General features: G+C 49.4%; 1 protein-coding gene and 1 long non-coding RNA gene across 3 annotated transcripts; one reads left to right on the top strand and one right to left on the bottom strand.

The window, feature by feature from the left end:
* Positions 1-1,125: 1,125 nt before the first annotated feature.
* On the bottom strand, positions 1,126-4,558 carry LOC120408697. The gene is made up of 3 exons (XR_005600900.1): positions 4,432-4,558; positions 3,076-3,185; positions 1,126-1,259 (listed from the first exon to the last, which is right to left on the bottom strand). It is a non-coding gene; the product is annotated as an uncharacterized LOC120408697 (long non-coding RNA).
* On the top strand, positions 1,140-20,364 carry USP18 (ubiquitin specific peptidase 18). Of its 2 annotated transcripts, XM_039545826.1 has the most exons (10): positions 1,140-1,319; positions 2,910-3,006; positions 8,477-8,622; positions 10,547-10,626; positions 12,507-12,653; positions 14,784-14,879; positions 16,046-16,216; positions 17,361-17,492; positions 19,053-19,102; positions 19,601-20,364. In XM_039545826.1, exons 1-10 carry the CDS (start codon positions 1,157-1,159, stop codon positions 19,647-19,649), a joined length of 1,131 nt encoding a protein of 376 aa, XP_039401760.1. In that variant the 5' UTR covers positions 1,140-1,156; the 3' UTR covers positions 19,650-20,364. The 2 variants fall into 2 exon arrangements, with proteins under 2 accessions (XP_039401760.1, XP_039401770.1); XM_039545836.1 differs by lacking the exons at positions 1,140-1,319; positions 2,910-3,006 and adding an exon at positions 4,708-4,780.
* Positions 20,365-22,364: the final 2,000 nt, after the last annotated feature.

Here is a 22,364-nt window from a genome sequence, read left to right as displayed (position 1 = left end):
ATGCTAAAAGTCCCATTCTTAAAGGTAATGACATTCTCAGCACCCCTTGACCTGCATGAGAGTTATAATAGTTCTCTTGCTAAGCTGTTAAGGCTGGAATTTTCCAAGGAGCATGAAGAAGACAGGTAAGTGCCTAACTTCTTAGGCTCCTTTGAAAATCCTCACCCCATGTTCTACAACAGAGATTAGTAGCATTTAAAAAAATTAGTTTCAAAGACAGGAAAAACAACGATCAGATACCTAAATGAGCTGCCGCTGAGATTCGTGCCTGCAAGAGGTAGGCAACTCTTCTGAAAAATTTACCTAATTATGTATTGTGTTTTCCTTTTGTGCTGGATTAAAGAAAATGTTATTTTTAACAACCACACCATCATCCTGTTAAAAGAATATTTGTTTTGTTGCAACACTTTGTTCCACAGATGTCTGCGCTTTCATTCACCCAGCCTTCCTGAAATGGAATGGTCACAATTCTCTCACTAAGTGGTGCTGCAATTGCAGGATTGAGTATCTATTGTAGAGAAAATGTTGAAGTTGTACTAATTTTTTATTACACTAGGTGCCAGTACAACGGTTGAGGCTTCCTCACTCTTGATATCAAGAGTATGTTTTTCAGCTTTTTCATTGCTTGAGAATGATCGGACTACCCTGGTTTCCTGATCATGTAAAAACATTTGAGGCAAATTAAGAGGAGTTCAAAGATTTTTGGCAACTAAATTACTATAACTCCATCTGTGTGGCTATAAACTAATAGTCTGATATACTACATACCAGACAAAGCCAGCCAGCCAGCCAGACTAAATGGATCCTGAACATTTCTCTCGGTTTTCCTTTGTGTCTAAAGAGACTTAGTGTTGATGAAAGATGCCTAACAGACAGCCCTGCAGACCAGGGTCTTTAATTTAGCCACAAAACAAGTACAGGATGTGCAGTGGCAGTGTGAGCTCCACTCATACTGCTCTGCAAGTATTCTTCTGGGGTGCCAACATGTAATGATGTTAATCATGTTTATTTTACTAGCATTCTTCATTGTGAAAACTGTTCTGCGTTTGTATAATAAATACTAAGATGAGTCTCACTTTACTATATTCTGCCCATCTTTCCAGTCTCTCTAGGTCCTTTTGTGTTACTGTAGTCCTTGTGTTGCGTTGTGCTGTTGATGGGCCAGGGAATTGGCTGCCCAGAGAAAAGCAGAAAGTCAGAGCCGGCACTAAATCAGAGCATGAGGAAGGCGGAAAATGGAGAAGAGGGCAGAGAGGAAGCTGTGGAGAGAGGTGACAAGCAGCTAAGAGCTCTCAGTGGTGCGGCAGACTTAAACAATGGTAATTGTTTTTACTCTCCTTCCCCCCACTTTTTTCTGTCTCATTCACTCCATGTTGTTCTTGTTCCCTTCTCACCTCATTTCTCCCTCTCTCTCTCTCTCTTCTTTTTCCCTTTGCTAAAAGTCACACATGGAAGAGTCGTACAAATCAGATATTGAACAAACTCATTTGACTCTGCCAAGTGAAAGCGTTGGGCTTTAGGAAAAGGGCTACTTGAGGATCCCAACTGTTTACTTCCCTTTAAAACCCTAAACTGGGCAGATTTTCTTTCTAGTTGAGGATGGTTGGATGTTGGTTGCATCTTCCTCCACACTACATCAAAGTTGCTCCTGGGTTTGCTGAAGGGTCACTTCTAGGTCATGGACCCTAATCGCCAAGTTAGATCACTGGACTAGCCTCCCAAAAGCTTTCTTCACATTTTTAAATGCAGATACGGTACTGTTGTATCCCATGCAGTTACCCTTTCTCACCCACTACATTCACCCTTCCATTGTGGGCTTTTCTTCAATGCAGTGTTAACTCAAGTTATCTGTACTCCAGTTACCTCCTCTCAAGTTAGCTTAGCTTGAGAGAGAGTGGTCACAGTGGTAAACAACATTCCGGCTGCACAGATTGTTTGGATTAGCAACACGGTAGCCAAGTCCCAGCTGCAATAATAGCGCCAGCAGCAGCAACACTTGAGTTTTAACCCAGGCCCTTTGACGAGCCTGCTAGCTGAAATTTAAAGCACCACTCAACTCAAGCTAGAGATTTGTGTGTGTGGATGGGAGTCCAGTTACAGGCAACAGCTCAAAGTAACACTGCAGTGAAGACAAAGCCTGTGAGTGTCTGCCTCTGGCGTAAGCTGATTACCTTGATAGGGACAACACATCTCACCTCTACCCATTTTACCTCACTTCCCATGAAAACAGAAGCTTTTGTGTCTCATACACCTCTGAGTGAAAATTACTTTTCTTTACCGCCTCCCCTTTAGCTTTGTCTCTTTCCTTGAAACTGGGCAAATTGGTTAAAATACTGTAGATAGATTGTCAGACCTGAACAGGACAATCTATGTCCTTGAACTGGTGTGACAGGGCATTGAAATATGGATCCTAAGCCAGATCTGAATTTTGTGATTAGGGCCTAGCTCCATAGAAGTCTGAATAAACTCTCTCATCCAGACAACCCTCACATATTTGGGGGAATGGGTTTCAAAGTCAGACTAACCTAGATCCAGGTTTTGCAGCCTGAGCTTGTTTTTGGAGGCACCCTCCCAACTCTCTCCAGCTGTCAGAGGCAAACCAATGCTAAGATTTTAAAGGGCTATAAGATAGGGTTGCCAACCCTCGAGGATTGGCCTGGAGTTTTCAGGAATGAAAGTTTAAGCTTTAAAGATTATGTCATGTGCGGAAATCTCCAGGAATATATCCAACCAAAATTGGCAACCCTAGTAAGAGTAGATTTGACCCTTCCGTCATCCTGGTGAAGATGCTGGGCCTATATGTTAAATAGGCTGAAAGTGGCCAAAGGGAAATTTGCCATCTTCTCACCATCCCTTACTCTCCCTGCCTCCATGTGAGCTTTAAGCCCCACTTCCTCTTGTCCCTACAGGAGCCATTGGGCTGTACAATATGGGACTGAGCTGCTGCCTGAATTCTCTGCTTCAGGTGTTCTTCATGAACATACACTTCACTGTGATACTGCGAAGGTAAGAGATGCACAGGAGCAGTGCCCATTCCCTGAGGTCAGACTGCCAGTGTTACCTTCACTGCCTCACCTCTGTTTTCAAGTGGAATGTCCATCCAAAGGAATGGATTATCAGGAGATGCCAGGTGCTTCCCAAATGAGAGTGGGCCCTGAATATGCCTGAGGCAGAAGACTAGGGCTCTGCAAAACACAGCAATTTTGATTCATGAGGGCTCATTAGAGACTGAAAATAGGCCATATTTGCACATTTGTATAATTTAATCCCAGAGTGGGGTATTTGAGATAATATGTATACTGATCTAAGTATTATATTTTTCCATAACTAGGGTGACCAGATAGCAAGTATAAAAAATCAGGACAGGGGGTGGGGGATAATAGGTGCCTATATAAGAAAAAGGCCCCAAAATTAGGACTGTCCCTATAAAATCAGGACAGCTGGTCACCCTATCCATAACAGCACATCGTTTTATTCTAGTTATATCCATGGACAATAATCCCTGTGCCACAATATAAACCATTCACTTCACAGCTATAGACATTCCACAGCTATAGGCCCAAAGCGCACAGCCTTACGCCTGCCTGGGATAGATGTTTGTTTGGGTGGACAGACAGCATGTAGTGTCCCGTTGCTTTGCTTGAATGTGTTTTGGCCCTCTATTGTGCTGCATTGACTTCAGGGGGTTGCATAGAACAGGTGAGACAGGGCAGATTTGGACCCTGTACCTTTCTGCTGACCACAGTGACAGCTATTTCAATTTGTTTCCAGTTTGTTCAGCTCACTACAGTTTATTTTGTTAAAGTGGATAGTCTCTGTATATTCCCCACTATCTCCATATTTACCAGAGGAAAGATACACTCACTGATGTGCTGTAGACAGTTCACAGCACCAACAGTGCCAGCCTGTGGCAGGTCCTCTCCCCATTGAAGACATGGTCCTGTCCTTCAACACCCCCAAGCCAGAGGTTTCTAGGGATAGCTCAGTGGTTTGAGCATTGGCCTGCTAAACCCAGCATGGTGAGTTCAGTCCTTGAGGGGGCCCCTTAGGCCTCTGGGGTAAAATCAGTACTTGGTCCTGTTAGTGAAGGCAGGGGGCTGGACTCAATGACCTTTCAGGGTCCCTTCCAGTTCTATGAGATAGGTCTATCTCCACATATTATACACAGAGATTTTGGGGACTGGGCCCTTGAACAGACAAGGTCTTTTCCCAGTTGGCTTCTCACCCTAGTAAAAGCTCCTGTTGTTGCAACATCCTCCCAGAGTGGATAGGGGTGCTCAGACCTGCCCTCTCCAGCAGGCTCCAGTCCAGGGCCCAATGGTAGGCAGCTGCATTCAGCACCCTGGGGTGCTAAGCAGCTACCCCCAGACCACTTCCTACCCAACTCTCCTTTAGCTTGCAGGAGTAAATCACTCCAATCCAGTCTCTAACCTGCACACTCAGTCACCAGCCTCTTCTCTCCTCTCTGCAGGTTTGCACAGGGCTGTGAGGTCAGGTCCCAAGCAGTGAGCTCCAGGACAGTATTTTCCCCTCCAAACAGCCATTTTCTCCCTTCCACTGCCTGCTTCTGAGGCTCTGCCACTGTCCCTTTTAAAGCCTTGCCTCCAGCTTGTGCAGGCATTGCAGGTGTGGCTGGGCAGGGCCACCAGAGCTTCTTCTTTAACCCCTTGCTCTCCAGCATGGGGTTTGTATTCCCCATCATACACACCCAGGGGGAAAGAGACAGGATTGCAGAGCTGCAGAGATGTGGAGAGAGACCAGAACTGGCACAGAGGCAGGGGTAAAAGTAACTTACAGGACTTGCCTGTACTGCTGGAGTCCTGAGTGGGGCGTGGCCTTATCTGGAAGAGGTGGGGCCTCTCAAGATTTAAAGGCCCTGGGTCACCAGCTGTGGCTGTGAGACCCAGGGCCTTTAAATCAACCAGGGGCTCCTAGCTGAAGAGGTGGCTGGGAACCCCCTGGGGCTTAGCGGAAAATTAAAGGGCTCGGGGCTCTGGCCGCCGGGGGGAACCCCGAGCTTTGCGGGGCTGGGGCAGGGATTTAAAGAGCCCAGCCACAGTCGGGATTCAAAGGGCTCTGGGCTGCCCGCAGCCGCAGGGAGCTATTAGCCCTTTAAATCCCAGCCTCAGCCCGGCCGCTGCAGCCGCGGCCAGGATTCAAAGGGCTCTGGGCTGCCCGCAGCCGCAGGGAGCTCTGAGCCCTTTAAATCTCAGCCGCGTCCGGGATTCAAAGGGCTCTAGGCTGCCCGCAGCCGCGGGCGGCCCAGAGCCCTTTCAATCCCTGCCGTGGAAGCCGGTGCAGTCGAGCACGGCGTACTGGCTCTTGCCGGTACGCTGTACCTGACCGGATCGGCTTACTTTCACTTCTGCATAGAGGTGTCACTGATGTCTGCTTGCTAGGCTTGGTATGAGGAGTGGGAAAATGAGCAGTGGAGGGAAGGGAAGGAATCCTCCCCCCATAGCCACAGGGCAGCTCCAGAGCCATTATGGCAGACCTCAGGCAAAGAGATGGTGGGAGAGGGACAGGCCCATGTTTCAGCTGGCCCCCTCCCCCTCCCTGGTGTTAAAGCAGAATGAGCCAGGAGAGGGAGCTCTTACTGCATCAACCAGGGAGGAGAGGGGCACTGCTTACCCAGGCTAGGGGGAGTTGAAGGGGGGCTGGGTGGATGTGGAGGGAGCTGCTTACCAGCCCAAGGAGAATAAGGGGAGCTCCCCTCTGCTTCCAGAGGAGAAGAGGGACCTGTGCTGACTTTGAACCCCTGCTCATTCCCCACCTGCTGCCCAGGACCGGATTTCCAGTTAGGCACAGTAGACACGTGCCTGGGGCACTGGTGTTCTAGGGGCGCCTAAAAGTTAAAAGCGGGTTAAAAGTTAAAAAGTTAATATATTCAGCTCCCCTGTGGGCTCCTGGCGTGGGTTGGTGGCTGCTGAGCATGTGGGGCTGGAGCAGGGTGAGCGTCCAAGTCAGCCCATGTGGGGGTGCTGTGACCTGGGGCTGGGCCAGGTGGCTGCTGAAGATGCTGGGAGTGTCCCAGCGCCTTCCCAATCTCGGCCGCCCCGCTGCCTCCACCCTGTGCCAGGGAGGAAGGGTGTGGCTAGCACCCCATTCACTTGCACAGGCAGAGCTGGAGCGTGGCTGCTGGGCTGGGCTGCGGGAGGTATGGAAGGCACAGTTCCCCCCTTGCGCCTCACCTGGGGTGGCTCAGGCTGGGAGCGCCATGTGTGGCTGAGGGTCCCGTGCATTCCTAGGGAGGCTGTGTTTATATTTCTTTTGGTTTCATTTTTTACGGAAAACACAAAGGTCATCTGTAGGCGGTGGGGGGTGGTGGAGGTGCACTGAAATGCTGTGCCTAGGGGCACATAAGGTGTAAATCCGGCGCTGCTGCTGCCACAGAACTGAGTGCCACACACGGTACATACCCTCCAGGGGTCCCCTCAAACCCTGTGCCATCTAGCACAGCGTAAGTAATTTGAGAGTAGATAACTTGAGCTAACACTGCAATCAGTGATGAGCTGCCAAAATATTAACAACAGGTTCCCTCCTCCTCACCTCACGAGGGGGTTGTGCCCCCCCCGGGGGGTCGTGCTCCATCCAACCCCCCATGTTCTTTGACACCCCCCCCGGGATCCCTGACCCATCCCCACCTTCCCTGTCCCCTGACTGCCCCTTGCCGCCCCATCCAACCCCTCCTCTCTTTCTTGATGGCCCTCTGGGAACCCTGCCCCACCCAACCACCCCTTCTCTCTGTCCCTGACTGCCCCTGGAACCCCTGCCCCTGCCTGCCCCCCCACCTCATCCAACCCCTGCTCCTTCCTGACTGCCCCCTGGGACCCTTGCCCCCATTCAATCCCCCTGTTCCCTACCCTCTGACCGCCCTGACCCCTATTCACCCCCCCACAACCAACCGAACACCCCCTCCCTGCTCCCTGCCCCCTTACCACACTGCCTGGGGCTGGGACCAGGTCCGCTCTGCCGGGACCGCGACCGGTGCCATGGGGCCCGACTCCCTGGGCCGTGCCAGAGCCGCTCGGCGGGCACCGGGACCGGCGCTGTGGGGCCCGACTCCCTGGGCCGGGCCGGAGCCATGGGGCCCGACTCCCCGGGCCGGGCCGGAGCCGCTCGGCCGGCACCGGGGCCTGAGCCGCGGGTCCTGAGCTGGGCCGGGTCGGAGCCGCTCAGCCGGGCCCAGCCCGAGCCGGGGGTGCTTGGCTGGGACCAGGCTGGGGCGCTCGGCCAGGTCCAGGGGGAGCCGCTCCGGTGGAGCCGGACTGGGCCGCGCGCGACGTCCCCTCTCGCCCCCCCCCTCCCCCCCGCACCCAGCTTACCTGCCTGCTGCTTGTTTCAGGCTTCCCACGAACATTTGATTCGCGGGAAGCAGGGGAAGGGGAGAAGGAGGGTGGAGCGTTCAGGGGAGAGGGGGAGGTGAGCTGGGGCCGGGGCCGGGTGGACAGCTGCCCGAGCCTTTGTTAAATTTAAAAGCTTTTTAGAACCGGTTGTCCTGGAACAACCGGTTCTAAAAAGGCTTCTAAATTTAACAACCGGTTCTTGCGAACCGGTGCGAACCGGCTGGAGCTCACCACTGACTGCAATGAAGAAAAGCCCAGAGGGACCATTGTGTGTTGGGCCCAATCTGCAAGATGCTGAGTGCCCTCAATTCCCCTTGAAGTAAGAGAAGATAAGGGTGCTCAGTGCATCACAGCATTGAGCCCAAACATATCACTGGATGTGCATCTGGGTCTCCAGGGCTGAAATACAACCACAAAACTCCTTCTTAGGTTCTAAAATGTGCTCCGGCCAGCCTCCTCCCTTCCAGGTGCCACCTTAATCCTAGTTTGTCCTTTGTTACCATTTTCTTCACCCCATTTCTCCTCCCCGGCACCCTATTTCTAACCAAGAGCAGGAAACTGCACCTGTTGAAATTCGCTATTTCTACCACCCAATAGGAGGCTGATTTTCAGTCATGTTAAGGCCCCTTTCCACAGCTTTGGCAAAATAACTTCCTGGGCAGGGCACCTTTCCAGCTAAGGGAGAGTTGAAATAAGGGCTTTATACCAACCCTGTTCGTAGCACACAGCATCATGGGCAGGATTTTCGGTGTGTTGGGGCAGAAGGGAGTGGGTGAAGGGCAGGAAGAGGTATATATGTCTGGAGCCCACTGTGCTACAGCTAGTCTTTGTTTCCCAGGGTGGCTTAAAGGCATTTCTGGCCCATCCATTCTGCCCCAAATGCAGGGATGAAGAAACTTAGAATCAAGGCCTCTCTCTTTAAAACATGCTACCTGCCCCACTGGTTGAAGTAGTGCAGCTGCCTCCTGCTGGCAAGTCTTCTTTCTTTACTCCTTTATCGTAGGCATATAGGTAATGGTTGCCTCTTCAACTGCTGTCTGTGTTGTTTACTCTGCCCCTTTGGTTATGATGCCTAGTACTTCATACCTGGGATGCTTGCTCACTGCTCCTGTTGTGTTTTCTATTCACAGGATCAAAGTGCCGACAGAACATATAGAACAAAAGAAGAGTGTCCCATACCAAATGCTCTTGCTGTTGGAACAGATGCAGCGTAGCAAACAGAGAGCCGTGTATCCCCAGGAACTTGTCCGCTGTCTCACTTTGCACAATTTGAAACGTAAGCAGTAACCAACCAGCCCCTGTCTGCTGAACACGGGAAGTCACCAAGCACTAATAAGCTCAGTGTGTCCTCTGACTCACTTCCTCAGGTGTTCTAGGAATTGGAGAAGTAGTGGCCAGAGCCATGCTGGCTGCAGCAGCCTGCCCTCTGGGGAAGGGCAGCTGGGCCTTATTTCCAGATCAGGGGAGACGGACAGCCCTGGAGAGTGACCTCACTTTTGGCCAGGGGATGCAATGGCTGCACATATTCTATAGGAGCAGAATGTTTTGCTGTAGGTGGAGGGAGGCACTTTGGTTCTAGACAGAGGTGTGAAATGCTGCTTGACATATCTTGTTATATTGGGATGATCATAGAGGGGAAGCTGCACTCTCTGTCTCTCTTATTCGAAAATAAGGGCACGTCTTCACTAGCATGTATGTCGGCAAATCTTTTGTCTCTCAGGGGTATGAAAAAAAACCACCCCCTAAGCGATTGACTAGCCTGGTTTCCTGATCATGTAAAAACATTTGAGGCAAATAAAAAGAAGTTCAAAGATTTTTGGCAATTAAATTACTGTAACTCCATCTGTGTGGCTATAAACTAATAGTCTGATACTACTGTGGCATATCAGACAAGGCCAGCCAGCCAGTCTGACTGAAAAAAGAATTTTTGCTGGCATAAGTGCTTGTGTGCTGAGCGATTTGCTGATGGGAGACACTCTCCCGCCAACATAGCTGCAGCCACTCGTTGAGCTGGTTTTATTATATCGATGGGAGAGCGCTCTGCCATCAGCACAATGCAACTAGACGAGCGCTCTTACAGTGGTACAGCTTAACAAGACACTGTTAAGAAAGCTACAGTAGAGATATACCAGCAAATTCAGACAAGGTATAGGCAGGAGGGTAAGCAGTTGAGTGGGCCTACTTACATCAGAGCTAAATGTGTCCCTTTGAGATTGAGTTGCCTACATTTAGCCTTCTCTGTTCCAATGAAAGAGAGAGAGCCAAATAAATCTCACAGAGTTCTACAATGTGGCCCACATTCTCTCTTGTCTTTAATATGGAGGAATGGTGCATAGGCACAATAGACTCTAGCCTACAATGCTCTGTCTGGATTGGGCTGGACTGCTAAATCCTGGGACCTGTAAACTCTATGGGCTGTACCTCCATAGTAGAGGCATGGCTGGCTGTAATCTTCTTAGTGGTATGCAAATTAAGGAGCAGATCCTTGTGCAAGAACACAGCCTAAGTATCTGCACTGGGCATTGGGCAGACTTGCAGGGAGATTGAAGGCAAAAACACTGTCCCGCAGGCTGTGGAGCCATTCCACAAAGCTGCCCCTAGTGCACAGGTAGCCTCCATGGAACAGGGCTCTGTGCTGCACAGTATGTGTGCACTCTCTGCCTAATTCCTAAATTTTACACCCCCGTTCCAGCTTGAGCAGTGGAGCTACACAAGTTCTGCTCCATGGAGAAGGGCACAGGATTTTTCCTTAAGTGTGGTTCTCAGGCATTTTCTCAATGGACTCTTTTAAGCAAGCCCTGCAGAAAACTATCTTCCACGCATCTAGGTTTGTAAATGTGCCATTTGGGCCCAGTGAGAACTCCAAGTGTAAGATTCCTGCATTGTACTTGACTCCTTGAGCTGGCAGGGAGTGCTGCGGTAGCAATGTGTTCAGCCCCTGGGTTGGAAGGAGGTGCCTTATATTGTTCTGTAATGAGACACAGAGATTGTTCAAGAGCAACATTGACTGGACTCCAGGTGAAACTCCACACTTTCCTCATAGGTCAGGCAGATGCTTGGCATGGTATGGGGGTGTTGAGGCCGGGGAGGACTGCAGATGAGAAGGTGGATGGAAACCTCAGGTCTCTGAGAGGGGCTCCAAGGAATGAAATGTGCTGTTTGCAATGCTAACGTTGGTTGTAATGTCTCTGTTTGTCCAGTGTTTGTCCAGTATGATGCTGCTCAACTCTTCCTGAGCCTCTGGAACCTGATTAAGAGTCAGATCACAGACGGGCAGCTGGTAAGTGCTCTGACTGAAAAAAGGAATGTGCCACCTGCACCCTAGAGATTCCACAGCTTTTCCTGTTCACTAACCTTGGTTCTCTGTCAGATTACATGAGTCACCTCCACCTCATCTGGCATCCTGCTACCAAGCAATCCTGCCTCTCCCTCCTAGCCACAAGGAATCTTGCAGCCATGGGCTTTGGCAATTCAAGTCTCAATTAAAATGTATCCGTACATCTTTCAGACCACACCAAAGTGGTAATTCCCTTTGTGGGGGAGACTGCTCGATAATAGGAAAAAACATGTTTCTTTTGCAAAATTGGGTTTGGTTAACTCATGTTTCTTCCTACCTCAAATGTACATAAATATTGTTCAGTGTTATCTTTAAACAGCCCCACCCTTGCATTAATGTCTGTCAGCTGCCTCTAATATTCAGTAATGTTTTACACGTTATCTGGATGGTAGTTCCCCGCATTGGAGGCAGGGCCGATGCAAGGAAGTTTCGCGCCCTAGACGAAACTTCCACCTTGCACCCCCCACCCAGCTAACCCTGCCCAGCCCACGGCAGCTAACTCAGCCCCCGACCTGGGGAGCCCCCCCTGCAGCAGCTACCCCCCTCACCGCGACAGCTAACCCCTCTCCCTTCCCCGGCCCCTCATGGCAACTAACCCCACCCAGGAGACTTCCCGCCACGGCAGCTAACCCTGCCTGGGAGACTTCCCTCTCCCGCACCACGGCAGCTAACCCTGCCTGGGGAGACTTCCCCCCCTTCCCCCCGCCCTGCCACGGCAGCTAACCCTGCCTGGGTAGCCCGCCCCAGCTCACCTCGGCTTCGCCTCCTCCACTGAGCATGCCGGCGCTGCTCTAATTCTCCTCCCCGCCCAGGCTTGCGGCACTGATTGGAGGAGACTTAGAGCTGGGCTGTGTGCTCAGCGGAGGAGGCAGAGTGGAGGTAAGTTGGGGCGGGGAGCTGTTCCCCTTTGCGCCCCCCTCCCCATTACTGTGGGCAGCCCTCCCCACGTGCCCCCCACGTGCGCCTCCCCACCCAGCTCACCTCCACTCCACCTCCTCGCCTGAGGGGACTTTTAGGCGCCCCCAACCACTAGGCGCCCTAGGCGGCCGCCTAGTTTGCCTAAATGGTTGTACCGGCCCTGATTGGAGGCTCCTAGGCTAACAGTAAACAGTAATGCTGACTTTCCTCCACACCAGTAGCACAGTTTGTTCATGCAGGTTCAATACAAAACTATACATAAAAGTGTCTCACAGTTAAGGCCCTATTGCTACCGTAGCCTGACTATGTAATCTCCCATGGCGTTTATATCAATGGTTCTCACCCTTTCCAGACTACTGTACCCCTTTCAGGAGTCTGATTTGTCTTGTGTACTCCCAGGTTTCACCTCACTTAAAAACTACTTGCTTACAAAATCAGACATAGATATACAAAAGTGTCCCAGCACACTATTACTGGAAAATGGCTTACTTGCTCCTTTTTACCATATAATTATAAAATAAATCAATTGGAATATAAATATTGTACTTATATTTCAGTGTATAGTATATAGAGCAGTATAAGTCATTGTCTGTATGAAATGTTACCTTGCACTGACTTCACTACTGCTTTTTATGTAGCCTGTTGTAAAACTAGGCAAATATCTGGATGAGTTGATGCACCCCCTGGAAGACCTCTGTGTACCCCTGGCTGAGAACCACTGATTTATATTGCCCTCATTTAGATGCTGTGAGGTACTCTCTGTCTAGGTAGATGAAAGATCTGGTTTCAAGTCTTAAAGAAGTGACACTGCATTAAGTGTCCAGTGCAGCCACTGTCACACCTGCCCTGGGAAAAGCATCAGCTGGGTGGTTCATATCCATTTCTTCTTCTTTTCTACTCTTCAGGCTGACAGGTTGACCACGCTGTACACTATCCGGGTGCAGGAGTATCTGGTTTGTCAGAAGTGCTCCTTTGAAACAAAGAGGGACAGCAACATGTTAACCCTCCCACTCCCAATGTTTAATTCCTGTTCTCAGCGACTGAAGACACTGGTAGGTTCAACACTCCAAGGCCTGGTCTACACTAAGAAGGGGGGGTCGAACTAGGGTACGCAAGTTCAGCTACGTGAATAGCGTAGCTGAATTCGAAATACCCTAGTTCGACCTACTCACCCATCCAGACGCAGCGGGGTCGAACTCCGCGGCTCCCCCGTCGACTCCGCCACTGCCGTTTGCAGTGGTGGAGTACTGGAGTTGACCGCAGCGCTTCTGGAGTTTGAACGATCGCGTCTAGATCAGACGCGATAGTTCGAACTCCGAGAAGTCGAACTCACCGCGTCAACCCGGAAGGTAAGTGTAAACCTACCCCAACACTCTGCACTTAATGGGAAGGAAGAGTCCACTCCGCTCAGGCACAGGCGTCCACTTCCGGTACCTCTCCTCCTAGGGGCTGTAGCCAGTATCTGTGCAAGGGATACTGACCTTTCAAGTGATGTAAAACTGTTTATCCCAGGTGGATTTACAGGTGGAAGATTAAGCTCTTGAGGCTCCTTTCTGAAAAGCACAGGGGAAAATTCTGGTGTCCTGGCTAGGATTCCCCTCTCTGGGTAAAACACCTCCTCTAAAAGCTCTCTGTACTTATCAGAGCTGAGATGCAGAAATACTGCAATTGCCTACAGAGTCCTTGTACTATTAATACTGCAGTACTGTGTTTAGTGATGCTCAGATACTACAGTGATGAGGGGGTCGTATAAAACGTTTAGATAGATAGATGCTATGTTGTTCAATGATATTTGGATTCAAAGGGCCTGATTCTCATTTACACTAAGGCTCCTTTGCACTTCTGTAGCAGTGTGCATTTAAGGGATCTTAACGAGGTTGTAAATTACATTTACACTTCAACACCTTTTTCCTGAATCAACCTCCTCCTTATCTCTTCAACTGGTGCAGTTGTCCCAGGGACCAAAGAAAGAGAGATACCAGTTGAGATCAATCCAAAGATTTGTTTCTTAAAACAGGAATTTTGGTAGGAGTTCTGATACAGCAGAATCACAATATGGGGTGTGTGTGTGTGTGTATGTGCATAGCCCCTTGTGGGCTAGGAGGGGTAGTAGCAGGGCTTGAGTTGTACCGGAATGCTCCAGAATGCCATTCCAGCATGCCGGAAGGGCGTTCCCGTACTTCTTCTTTAAAGACTCCAACACTGGATGGAAGGTAAAGCGGGGATTATAAGCATTTTGCCACTGACTTCAAATGGGATCGTGATCAAGCCTTGGGGCGAAGGGGAAGTTTTAGAAGGCCAAGATTTTCAAAAGTGAGTAGTGATTTTGTGCCCCTCAGTTTCTGGGAACCCAACTTGAGAAACCTTAAAGGCACCTGATTTTCAGAGGATGAGTGCTCAGCACTTTCCCCAAATCAGTCCCCTTTGAGGCTTCTCCAACTGGGCCCACAAAAATGAAGGCATCCAAAACTGCTAAAAATTTTTGAAAATGTAGGCCAAAATGTCCACAAATGTCCAGTTTCATGCTGTTGGTGTAGGGTTGCACATTCCATTGTGCTTGACCCACAGTCTTCTTAACAGAACACTCCTTAAACAATGTGTTGGTGTCTGTAAGAACAAGCAATGTTTTGCTTAAATTACTCCCTTCCTTCCTGTGCTGGAAAAGAAAATGAAACCAGGTTGCTGGGATTTGAACTAAACAGAAAGCATAACTGGAGCTCTGTCTGGGCCTGTGTAGACTAGGAGACTTGTTTTTTTTTCAAATGGAGTAAGATAACTTGATGTGGCTAACATGACTTGAAACACCACCTAACACCTAGTGTACACACAGTTTAACTCTTTAAAATTGTGTTAGCTTGTAACCTAAGAGGGAGCTTAAAATTACAGTACAACAATATGACAAATAGAGGGAAACAGGAGAGGCAAAAATTAAACTTTTAATGCGAAAAAGAAGCAAAGGTTAAAAAACGCCTTTAAAACCAACCAACATGCCTTTTGGGTCTTCTTTATTCACAATAAAGCAGCAACAAAACCAATTTATTTTCCTTTGCTAGACACCCTGAAATATAATACCTTCTGAAGGTTTGCCTTGAAACTGCAGCCTTTGAAATGAAGCAGAAATAGAGATGTAACTTCTCAGAGGAGTTCTATTTGGCTGATAGAATCCTTCTCTGTGTTTCTAGGAGGATTCCCTGCGTTGCTTTTTCCAGCCTGAACAGCTGACTGACAGCAACATGTGTCTCTGTGAACAGTGTGAAAGGAAAACACCGTGTCTGCAAGTAAGGCCTGGTCTACACTGGGGGTGGGGTGGGGGGGATCGATCTAAGATACGCAACTTCAGCTATGAGAATAGCATAGCTGAAGGTGACGTATCTTAGATTGACTTCCCTCGCGTCCTCACGGCGCGGGATCGACTGCCGCCGCTCCCCTGTTGACTCCACTTCCGCCTCTCGCCCTGGTGGAGTTCCGGAGTCAATGGGGAGCGTGTTCGGGGATCGATTTATTGCATCTAGACAATATGTGATAAATCGATCCCTGATAGATTGATCGCTACCTGCCGATCTGGCAGGTAGTGTGGACACACCCTAAGTGAGTGTTTCCCCTAATTCTGCCTAGACATGGAATTGCCATTGGGGTGGGGGTGCTGTCACTGCAGGCGTATAGCAGTGCAGTGAGGCTTAATTAGCAAGACAAGCTATATTAATGTTGCCAAAATAAAAGAGAAAGACCCTTCAGGTATCTGTCAGGGTGAGTATAATCCGCCCAAGTTAGGATAGTACCGCTCAAAGTCTCCTTTGCAGGCCATTGCCCAATAGGGACATTCCCTATTAGCATATCTCTCATCCATCCTGCATTTTGTAGGAAAGCCTCATTATTTTTGCCAGCATCCCACCATGCTGCACCGTGCAACTCCCATGCCTGCCTGTGCCTGCTGTGATCCCTCTAACAGGTGCTCTCCTCCATCCCCTCCCGTGTCCTTGTGTAATAGGCAGAGGGAGCAGATATATGAATAGTACATGCTTCAGGGTAAGGATAGTAGACAGGAAGTGAAGTAATGCACAAAATGGACATCTTAAGGCTGAGCCTCTGAATCACACCAAAGATGAGAAACTTGGTGATCATGGCTCCATTACATGTATGCATAATCCACTGTGTGTGTGTGTGTGTGTGTGTGTGTGTGTGTGTGCATTCCAGGATCCCCCAAACAACTATGTCTGTATTTCTGACCTACAGCTCTTCATGCTATTCCAGTTCTAGTGAAATAAAATGTGAACAAGTGCCTTTTATATATGCCTGAAGCTGAACTATGGTCTTCTAAAGTGCCAGGTTGGGGGAATTAATTCACTGTACCACAAACCATTCTCCACCCTCATTGCACTGACACTGATCTCAACATCTTCATCCATTCTTTAGTTTTTCAGTTGAAGTGTTTATTGCTTTGCAGGGCATGAGGCTAACATGTCTGCCACACACTCTTACCCTTCACCTAAAGCGCTTCTACTACAGGAAATCTTCCTGGACTCAGAAGATCAGCTACTCTCTGCCTTTTCCACAAAGCCTTGATTTCAACCAGATCCTGACACAAGAGCAGTATCATCCAGATGCCAAAGAGAAGGTGAGACATTCTCATCTGTTGCACTTCGGGGAAGCAGATTTCCTTCTCTTCTCTTCTCTTCACTCAGTTCTCACAAGAAGAGACTCGCAGGTCAGACAGACATTACCCTCAATGTTCTCCATCTTTCTAATAAAGTCATGCCCTGGGCTTTAGCTGTACCTGATGGTGTTCTACATCCTGTGATTTTAACCCTTTCAGGCACTATGCAACTTTTGTGCTTAGGCTTTGCTAAACCAGCAAACCAAGACTGTTGCTACCAGGGCCATCTACCACACTGACCTGACTCAAAAACTTATACCTTCCTTCTTCTGAGACCAGGTACCACGGCTGTCTCAGTACTGCCTTGTTTCCAGCTTGCTACAGAAAAAATAAAGGCACACTCCCCTTATGTCTTATTTAATTTGGCCTGCATCCCGCTCCCCAACTTTATCGATATTGAAGCCTCAATGAAGAGCAGAGCTGATGTTTCACTATGTGGGAGGCCAGGGTTTGGGGCATCCACTCACAGCAATCTATACACTGGTGTATGCCATGGAACTGTGTTTAGCAGGGATCCATCTATGCCACTGTAGGAGGGTTTCATCTCAACAGGACAGGGACATAGCTGGTGGATATATGTGCCTATGTGGAGCTGCTGGTCAAACTTCCTGCACGCACCCCTCAAGTCGTGAGGGAGCAGCAAGGCCTCGAGGTTGCAGTTCTGGCTGCAGATTGGTTTTGTTGCTGTTCCATACTTTGGTTTGGAAAGGAATGTTTCCTTTCTTCCCACCACCTAGTCTCCAGGAAACTTCCCTGCTCACAACCGGTTTCTTCAGATTGTGTGGAGGGACCAGGATTTGGCTATAAGAACAACAGGAAAATCTAATCTAATTGGTGGTATTTATGAAGCATTTAAAGCCTTGGTATCCAGGTTCCTGTTTGGGAGAACTGAATAGTTAGGAAGAATACTCGTTACACAAAACTGAAGAAAATGATCTTTATTTTCCAGACAGGGCCAATATCGTCCTATCACCTTGCTTGACCAGGGAGGATGTTTCACCTTCTCCTGAAGGAAATGGACTTGTGTTATGGGTGTTTGTCTCTGCTCATCAGCCAGAATTCGGTCTCAGCTGCATTGACAGTATCTCTTTGTGGCTCTTTTTAGGCAGATTGGCAGTATGATCTCTTTGGTGTTGTTGCTCACTCGGGATTAGCCAGCTTTGGTCACTACTGTGCCTACATTTGGAGTCTCACAGAAGGCAAATGGTACTGCTTCAATGATTCCAGTGTCTGTCAGGTGAGGAAACCAGACCCACAACTCTTCTGTCTTCTCTGCTGTGCATTCTTTAGATCTCTAGCTATGCCCACAAAAAAAAGCACCTCTAACTCGAATTGATGTGTGTGACTGGACTGGTGCTGAGATCATTTCTCCATCCCATTCCCTTATGCTACAAATGTCGGTGGATGATTTGGTGCCAGTGAAGAAGAGGGACCAGCCACAAGAAGTGTCATGCTTTCCTCTGAGCTACTGCAGAGAATTATTTCCCAGGTGTCTGGCTGTTGGGTCTTGCCCACATGCTCAGGGTCTAACTCAGGGGTCTCAAACACGTGGCCCGCAGGGTTATTTTCTGTGGCCCGTAAGCTCCTCATGCCCCCTCTCCTGCCCTCCCCCAGCATTTACCTAGAGCGGCTCCAGCCTGACACACACTGAGGGCAGGGCAGGCTCCCTACCTGCCTGCCTGCCCTGACCCCGTGCTGCTCCGGGAAGCGTCCAGAACCTGGGGAAAGAGGGGCACAGGGCTGTGTGTGTGGCTGTTGCTTCAGGCACCGCCCCCAGCAGCTCCCATTGGTCGTGGTTCCCCGTTCCCAGCCAATGGGAGCTGCTGGGGGCGGTGCCTGAAGCAACAGCCACACACATCCCTGCGCCCCTTCTTCCCCAGGTTCCGGCCGCTTCCCGGAGCGGTGCAGGCTCAGGGTGTGTGCCCTGCCCCTGGTGTGTGTCGGGCCGGGGCCCACCCCCCAAACTCCTCTTGCAGCCGAACCCCCTGCCCTGAGCCCCCTGCTGCACCCCTCCTGCACCCTGACCCCCTGCCCTGAACCCCCTGTGGCACCCTGCACCCCTCCTGCACCCCAACCCCCTGCCCTGAGCCCCCTGCCACACCCTGCACCCTGACCCCCTGCCTTACCCCTCCTGCACCCCACACCCAAACTCCCTGCCCTGATCCTCTGCCACACCTCACATCCCTCCTTCACCCCTTGGGGGCAGGGAGGGGGCAGAGTTGTGGTGGGGATTTCAGGGAAGGGGTTGGAATGGGGGCAGGGAAGGGGTGGGAAGAGGCAGGGCAGGGGCGGGGCCTCATGGAAGGGGTGGAGTGGGGGCGGGGCTGAAGGCAGCGGTTGGGAGGTGTCAGTAAATGCGGCTCTCGGGCCAATGTACTAGTCCTCATGTGGCCCTCACGGTCATTTGAGTTTGAGACCCCTGGTCTAACTGATCTCCATATTAGGGGTTGGGCAGTAATCCTCTCCCTCCTCTCAAGTCAGATTGGCAAAGCCCCTGGGTTTTTTTCTCCTTCCTCTGCAGCGTGGGGCACAGGCCACTGGGTGGTTTGAATTAGAGTAAATGATGGATTCTCTGTAACTTGAAGTCTTTAAATATGATTTGAGGACTTCAGTAACTGAGCCAGTGGTTATGGGTCTATTATGGGTGGGGGGTGAGGGTCTGTGACCTGCAACATACAGGAGGTCAGACTAATGATCACAATTGTCCTGTCTGACCTTAAATCAAAGAGTCTATGATGTGTCTAACCAGCACTCAAGAGTTCTTACCAGCACTCTATGTATGTTTGATATATTGCAGGTATCATGGGATGATGTCAAATGTACCTATGGAAATTCACATACCCGCTGGTAAGGGGGTGTATCTTTATTTTATCTGATGCTGCTCTGGAGTAAGGAATGGGGTTAGTGGTGGTATGGAAAACAATCTGAATTGTCTTTGTCTGAGGACACAACTTCTCATATTATGGCCATGTTAATACACTATTACCTGGCTGTAGTAATACTGTACAGCTACAACTGTGTGAGCAAAAGCGATCTTTCATTGTTCACCCCGCATTACGACTGAGCCCATAAAGAGAGTGAGATGCTAAACACTTGAGGATCCTGTCAGTCAGAGTCTCTCTTGCTCCTCCCTCTGTACTGATAAATCATAAGAGAGCAAAAGGTAGAACGAATCCACCCTGCCAATATAGCACCTTTACTCAGTCACCGCTCTCTGGGGTGCAAAGGAGGGATGAGATCACCTGACCCTGTGGTAGGACAACTGAAAAAAAGCTAACCCCGGGGAGCGTGTCTAACTACAACCCGCCTCATGCACACATTTGTTTTGCTCTTTTCTTCTGCTAGGGGTGAAACTGCCTATCTCCTGGTTTACATGAGAAAGAATCCCCAGTAGCCACATCCAGGCGGGCTTCAGGGACCTGGGGGCTCTACTCAGGCCCCACCCTATTTATGGAATCTGACAACCGTGCTCCAAGAAGACTATCTATGAATCCATCAATACAGCAGAGTGGGAGACATGAACTCAGTTCAGCAATGACACGTCACTGTGTATAGTGTGTATATGGGGGAATGGAATGGTTCTGTGGGGGAATGTGACCACCCCCTGTGTTGTCTCAGACGTACCCTCAGCCTCTACTTCCTGGAACTTGATATGTATCAGACAACAGAGAAGAGCAACCACTTCCCTCTCCTGCTCTCTGTCCTGTGCTGCCCACAGAGCTTGCAAGCATCCTCCCTGCCTGAACAATCCTCAGTCAACTTAGTAAGTGTTCAAATCAAGATCAACAAAAGGAGAAACACAGTTGGGATGCACAGTCCCCAATGTGCTAACAGGGTGGGTGGCGCCAGGGTGGGATGGTGTTTGGGGCTGGATCACCTCAGTTAGCAAGAAGTTGGAGAATTATCAGTCACTTTTTGTGGGGGGAGGGAGGTAAATGACACCCCCAAATCGCCTTCCCCTGGATATGCACATTGGAGGCTGCTGCTGTTTCAGTGCACCCCCAGCAGCAGCAAGCTGCTGTTGCGGATGCACTGAAGCAGCAGCAACAGGGTCTGTTCCCACTCTCCCCCCCAGCCTGCTCCTCTCACTCACCCCTGGGGTTCTCAGGCTGGATGGGGCTCCAGGGTGGGACTTCCTGATCTCTAGGGTGACCAGACAGCAAGTATGAAAAATCGGGATGGGGGTGGGAGGTAATAGGTGCCTATATAACACAAAGCCCCAAATATTGGGACTGGCCTATAAAACCGGGACATCTGGTCACCCTACTGATCTTGAAGATGCCCCCCTGACTCGCCCCCGGGGGTGGTCTACAAAGCAGGCAGCAGGAAGTGCTGGGGCTCCAGCAGCAGGGAAGGAGCAGCATGTAGCGGGGCGGGTGTGTGTGGGTGGGAAGGGGAGAGCTCAGCCAGAGGCCCTGATGCAGCCTCACTTTCTGCACTGCACAGACACACAGCCAGGGGGAGCCGCTGCCTCTCACTGCTGGGTGTCCTTGTGAAAAAGGGGTCTGAGAAATCGGGGGCGGGGGCTGTGTGCTGCCCCCTCCCAAGCAGTGCCTCCGCCCCCTCCCCCCCCCGCCCAGATTACCATTGTCATTTTCTGGTGGCTGCTGCACAGAAATTGTCATTCTCACTCATGCCTGCTGCTGCCAATGACTGTGCTCTGCAGACTGCCTCTCAACCACGCTTCCTACTGCCTTCTAAGCTGTGCAGGAGGGAGTGGGTCTATGAAGAAAATCATCTAAATCAGCAGAAAAAATCTTTATACTATGCCACATATTTATGACCTCCTTGTGCCATTGGTTCAGCTTGCACATTGGCTCCAACTTCAGCGTCATGCAGCTGGAGGAAGGACTTGGGAATTAGGAAGGAAGAGGATTGGACATCAGTGACAAGTAAAAATTAGAAGTACACATATTTATAAAGTCTCATCATCGGGTACAGTAGGTTTCACGTTTTCTCAGTAGGGAAAGTTAGAATTTTGGATTAGGACCACATTTTACAGTGCCCATGTGCAGCTAGTCCTGGGAAAGAGTGCCATTGGGCGGTGCTGAAGAGAATGCTTACTGTACCTAGACTAGATCATCCTGGAATATCTGCACTGGCGTCCACTTCATATATGATAAGAATGAGTGTGGTACCAACTGAATAACAACAGAAGCAGTATGTGTTCTGTCTTTATGGTTATCATGAAGAAATTCCCAAGATAATGCCTATAAGTGATAGATTTTTTTATGTAGATTTTAAATGGGCTTTTGGGAGGAGGAGAGGGAAAGGGGAGGTGAAAGAGCTAGAGTAACTGAGAGACTGATTATAGTTAATTAGCAGGTAATTACACCATTGTTTGGACAATCTATTTTATTCTGCTCTACCGCATTTTATTTGAAACTTGTATTAATAGCTTTAATTTATTGCAGAAGTTGCATTGGTTGGCTCAGTATAAACTAAAATATATAAATGCAGGGCAACCTATTTTGGTGCTTAATATCCCTAAAACAGTATCCAATAACTCATTACTGAGAAGCATTTGATTATATATATTAAGCATCTGTTCAGTCAATTATCATGCATAAGATCATAAACTGTGACACAAACATATAATTTTTATATTATTATGAATAAAACATTGTGTGGCAGTGTCCCTTGAAAATAAGCTTTATCCATATTTTCACACACTCATCTCTTATTTCTCTGAAACCTAGTTGACAACTTACTGCTTGGATTCTGTTAAAGCGTATTCTCTGATGGACTACGAACCAGAGGTGAATCAAGCCTAACTTGGACCTGGTTTAACCAAATGTTTGCCCTTCTCCCCAACTTCCTTTACACCCCATCCCCATCTCTCATTGACAATCATTTCTTCCCTTCTGGCCGCCCTCCCTGAGACAGATTTCCACCTGAATCAAGCAGTCTCTTCTCCACTCCCAGAGCAACTGAGCTGCCCTCATTTTCTCCCATGGCCTGATATCTGCGGATATATCTAGATCATTTAACAAAACTCTGCCGTTAAACTCCCCCCACCCCAATTTACCACCACTAGTTTCATATGTGTATGGAAAACACAGAGCTGTGGTCAATTCACTGTGGAATTAGAATGTTAAGATACTGGGCC

This window comes from Mauremys reevesii, linkage group 1, assembly GCF_016161935.1.
Source record: "Mauremys reevesii isolate NIE-2019 linkage group 1, ASM1616193v1, whole genome shotgun sequence".
In the NCBI taxonomy this organism is placed as follows: domain Eukaryota; kingdom Metazoa; phylum Chordata; order Testudines; family Geoemydidae; genus Mauremys; species Mauremys reevesii.
Note: the sequence above shows the minus strand (reverse complement) of the source record. Positions and strands in the feature narration are given on the sequence as shown.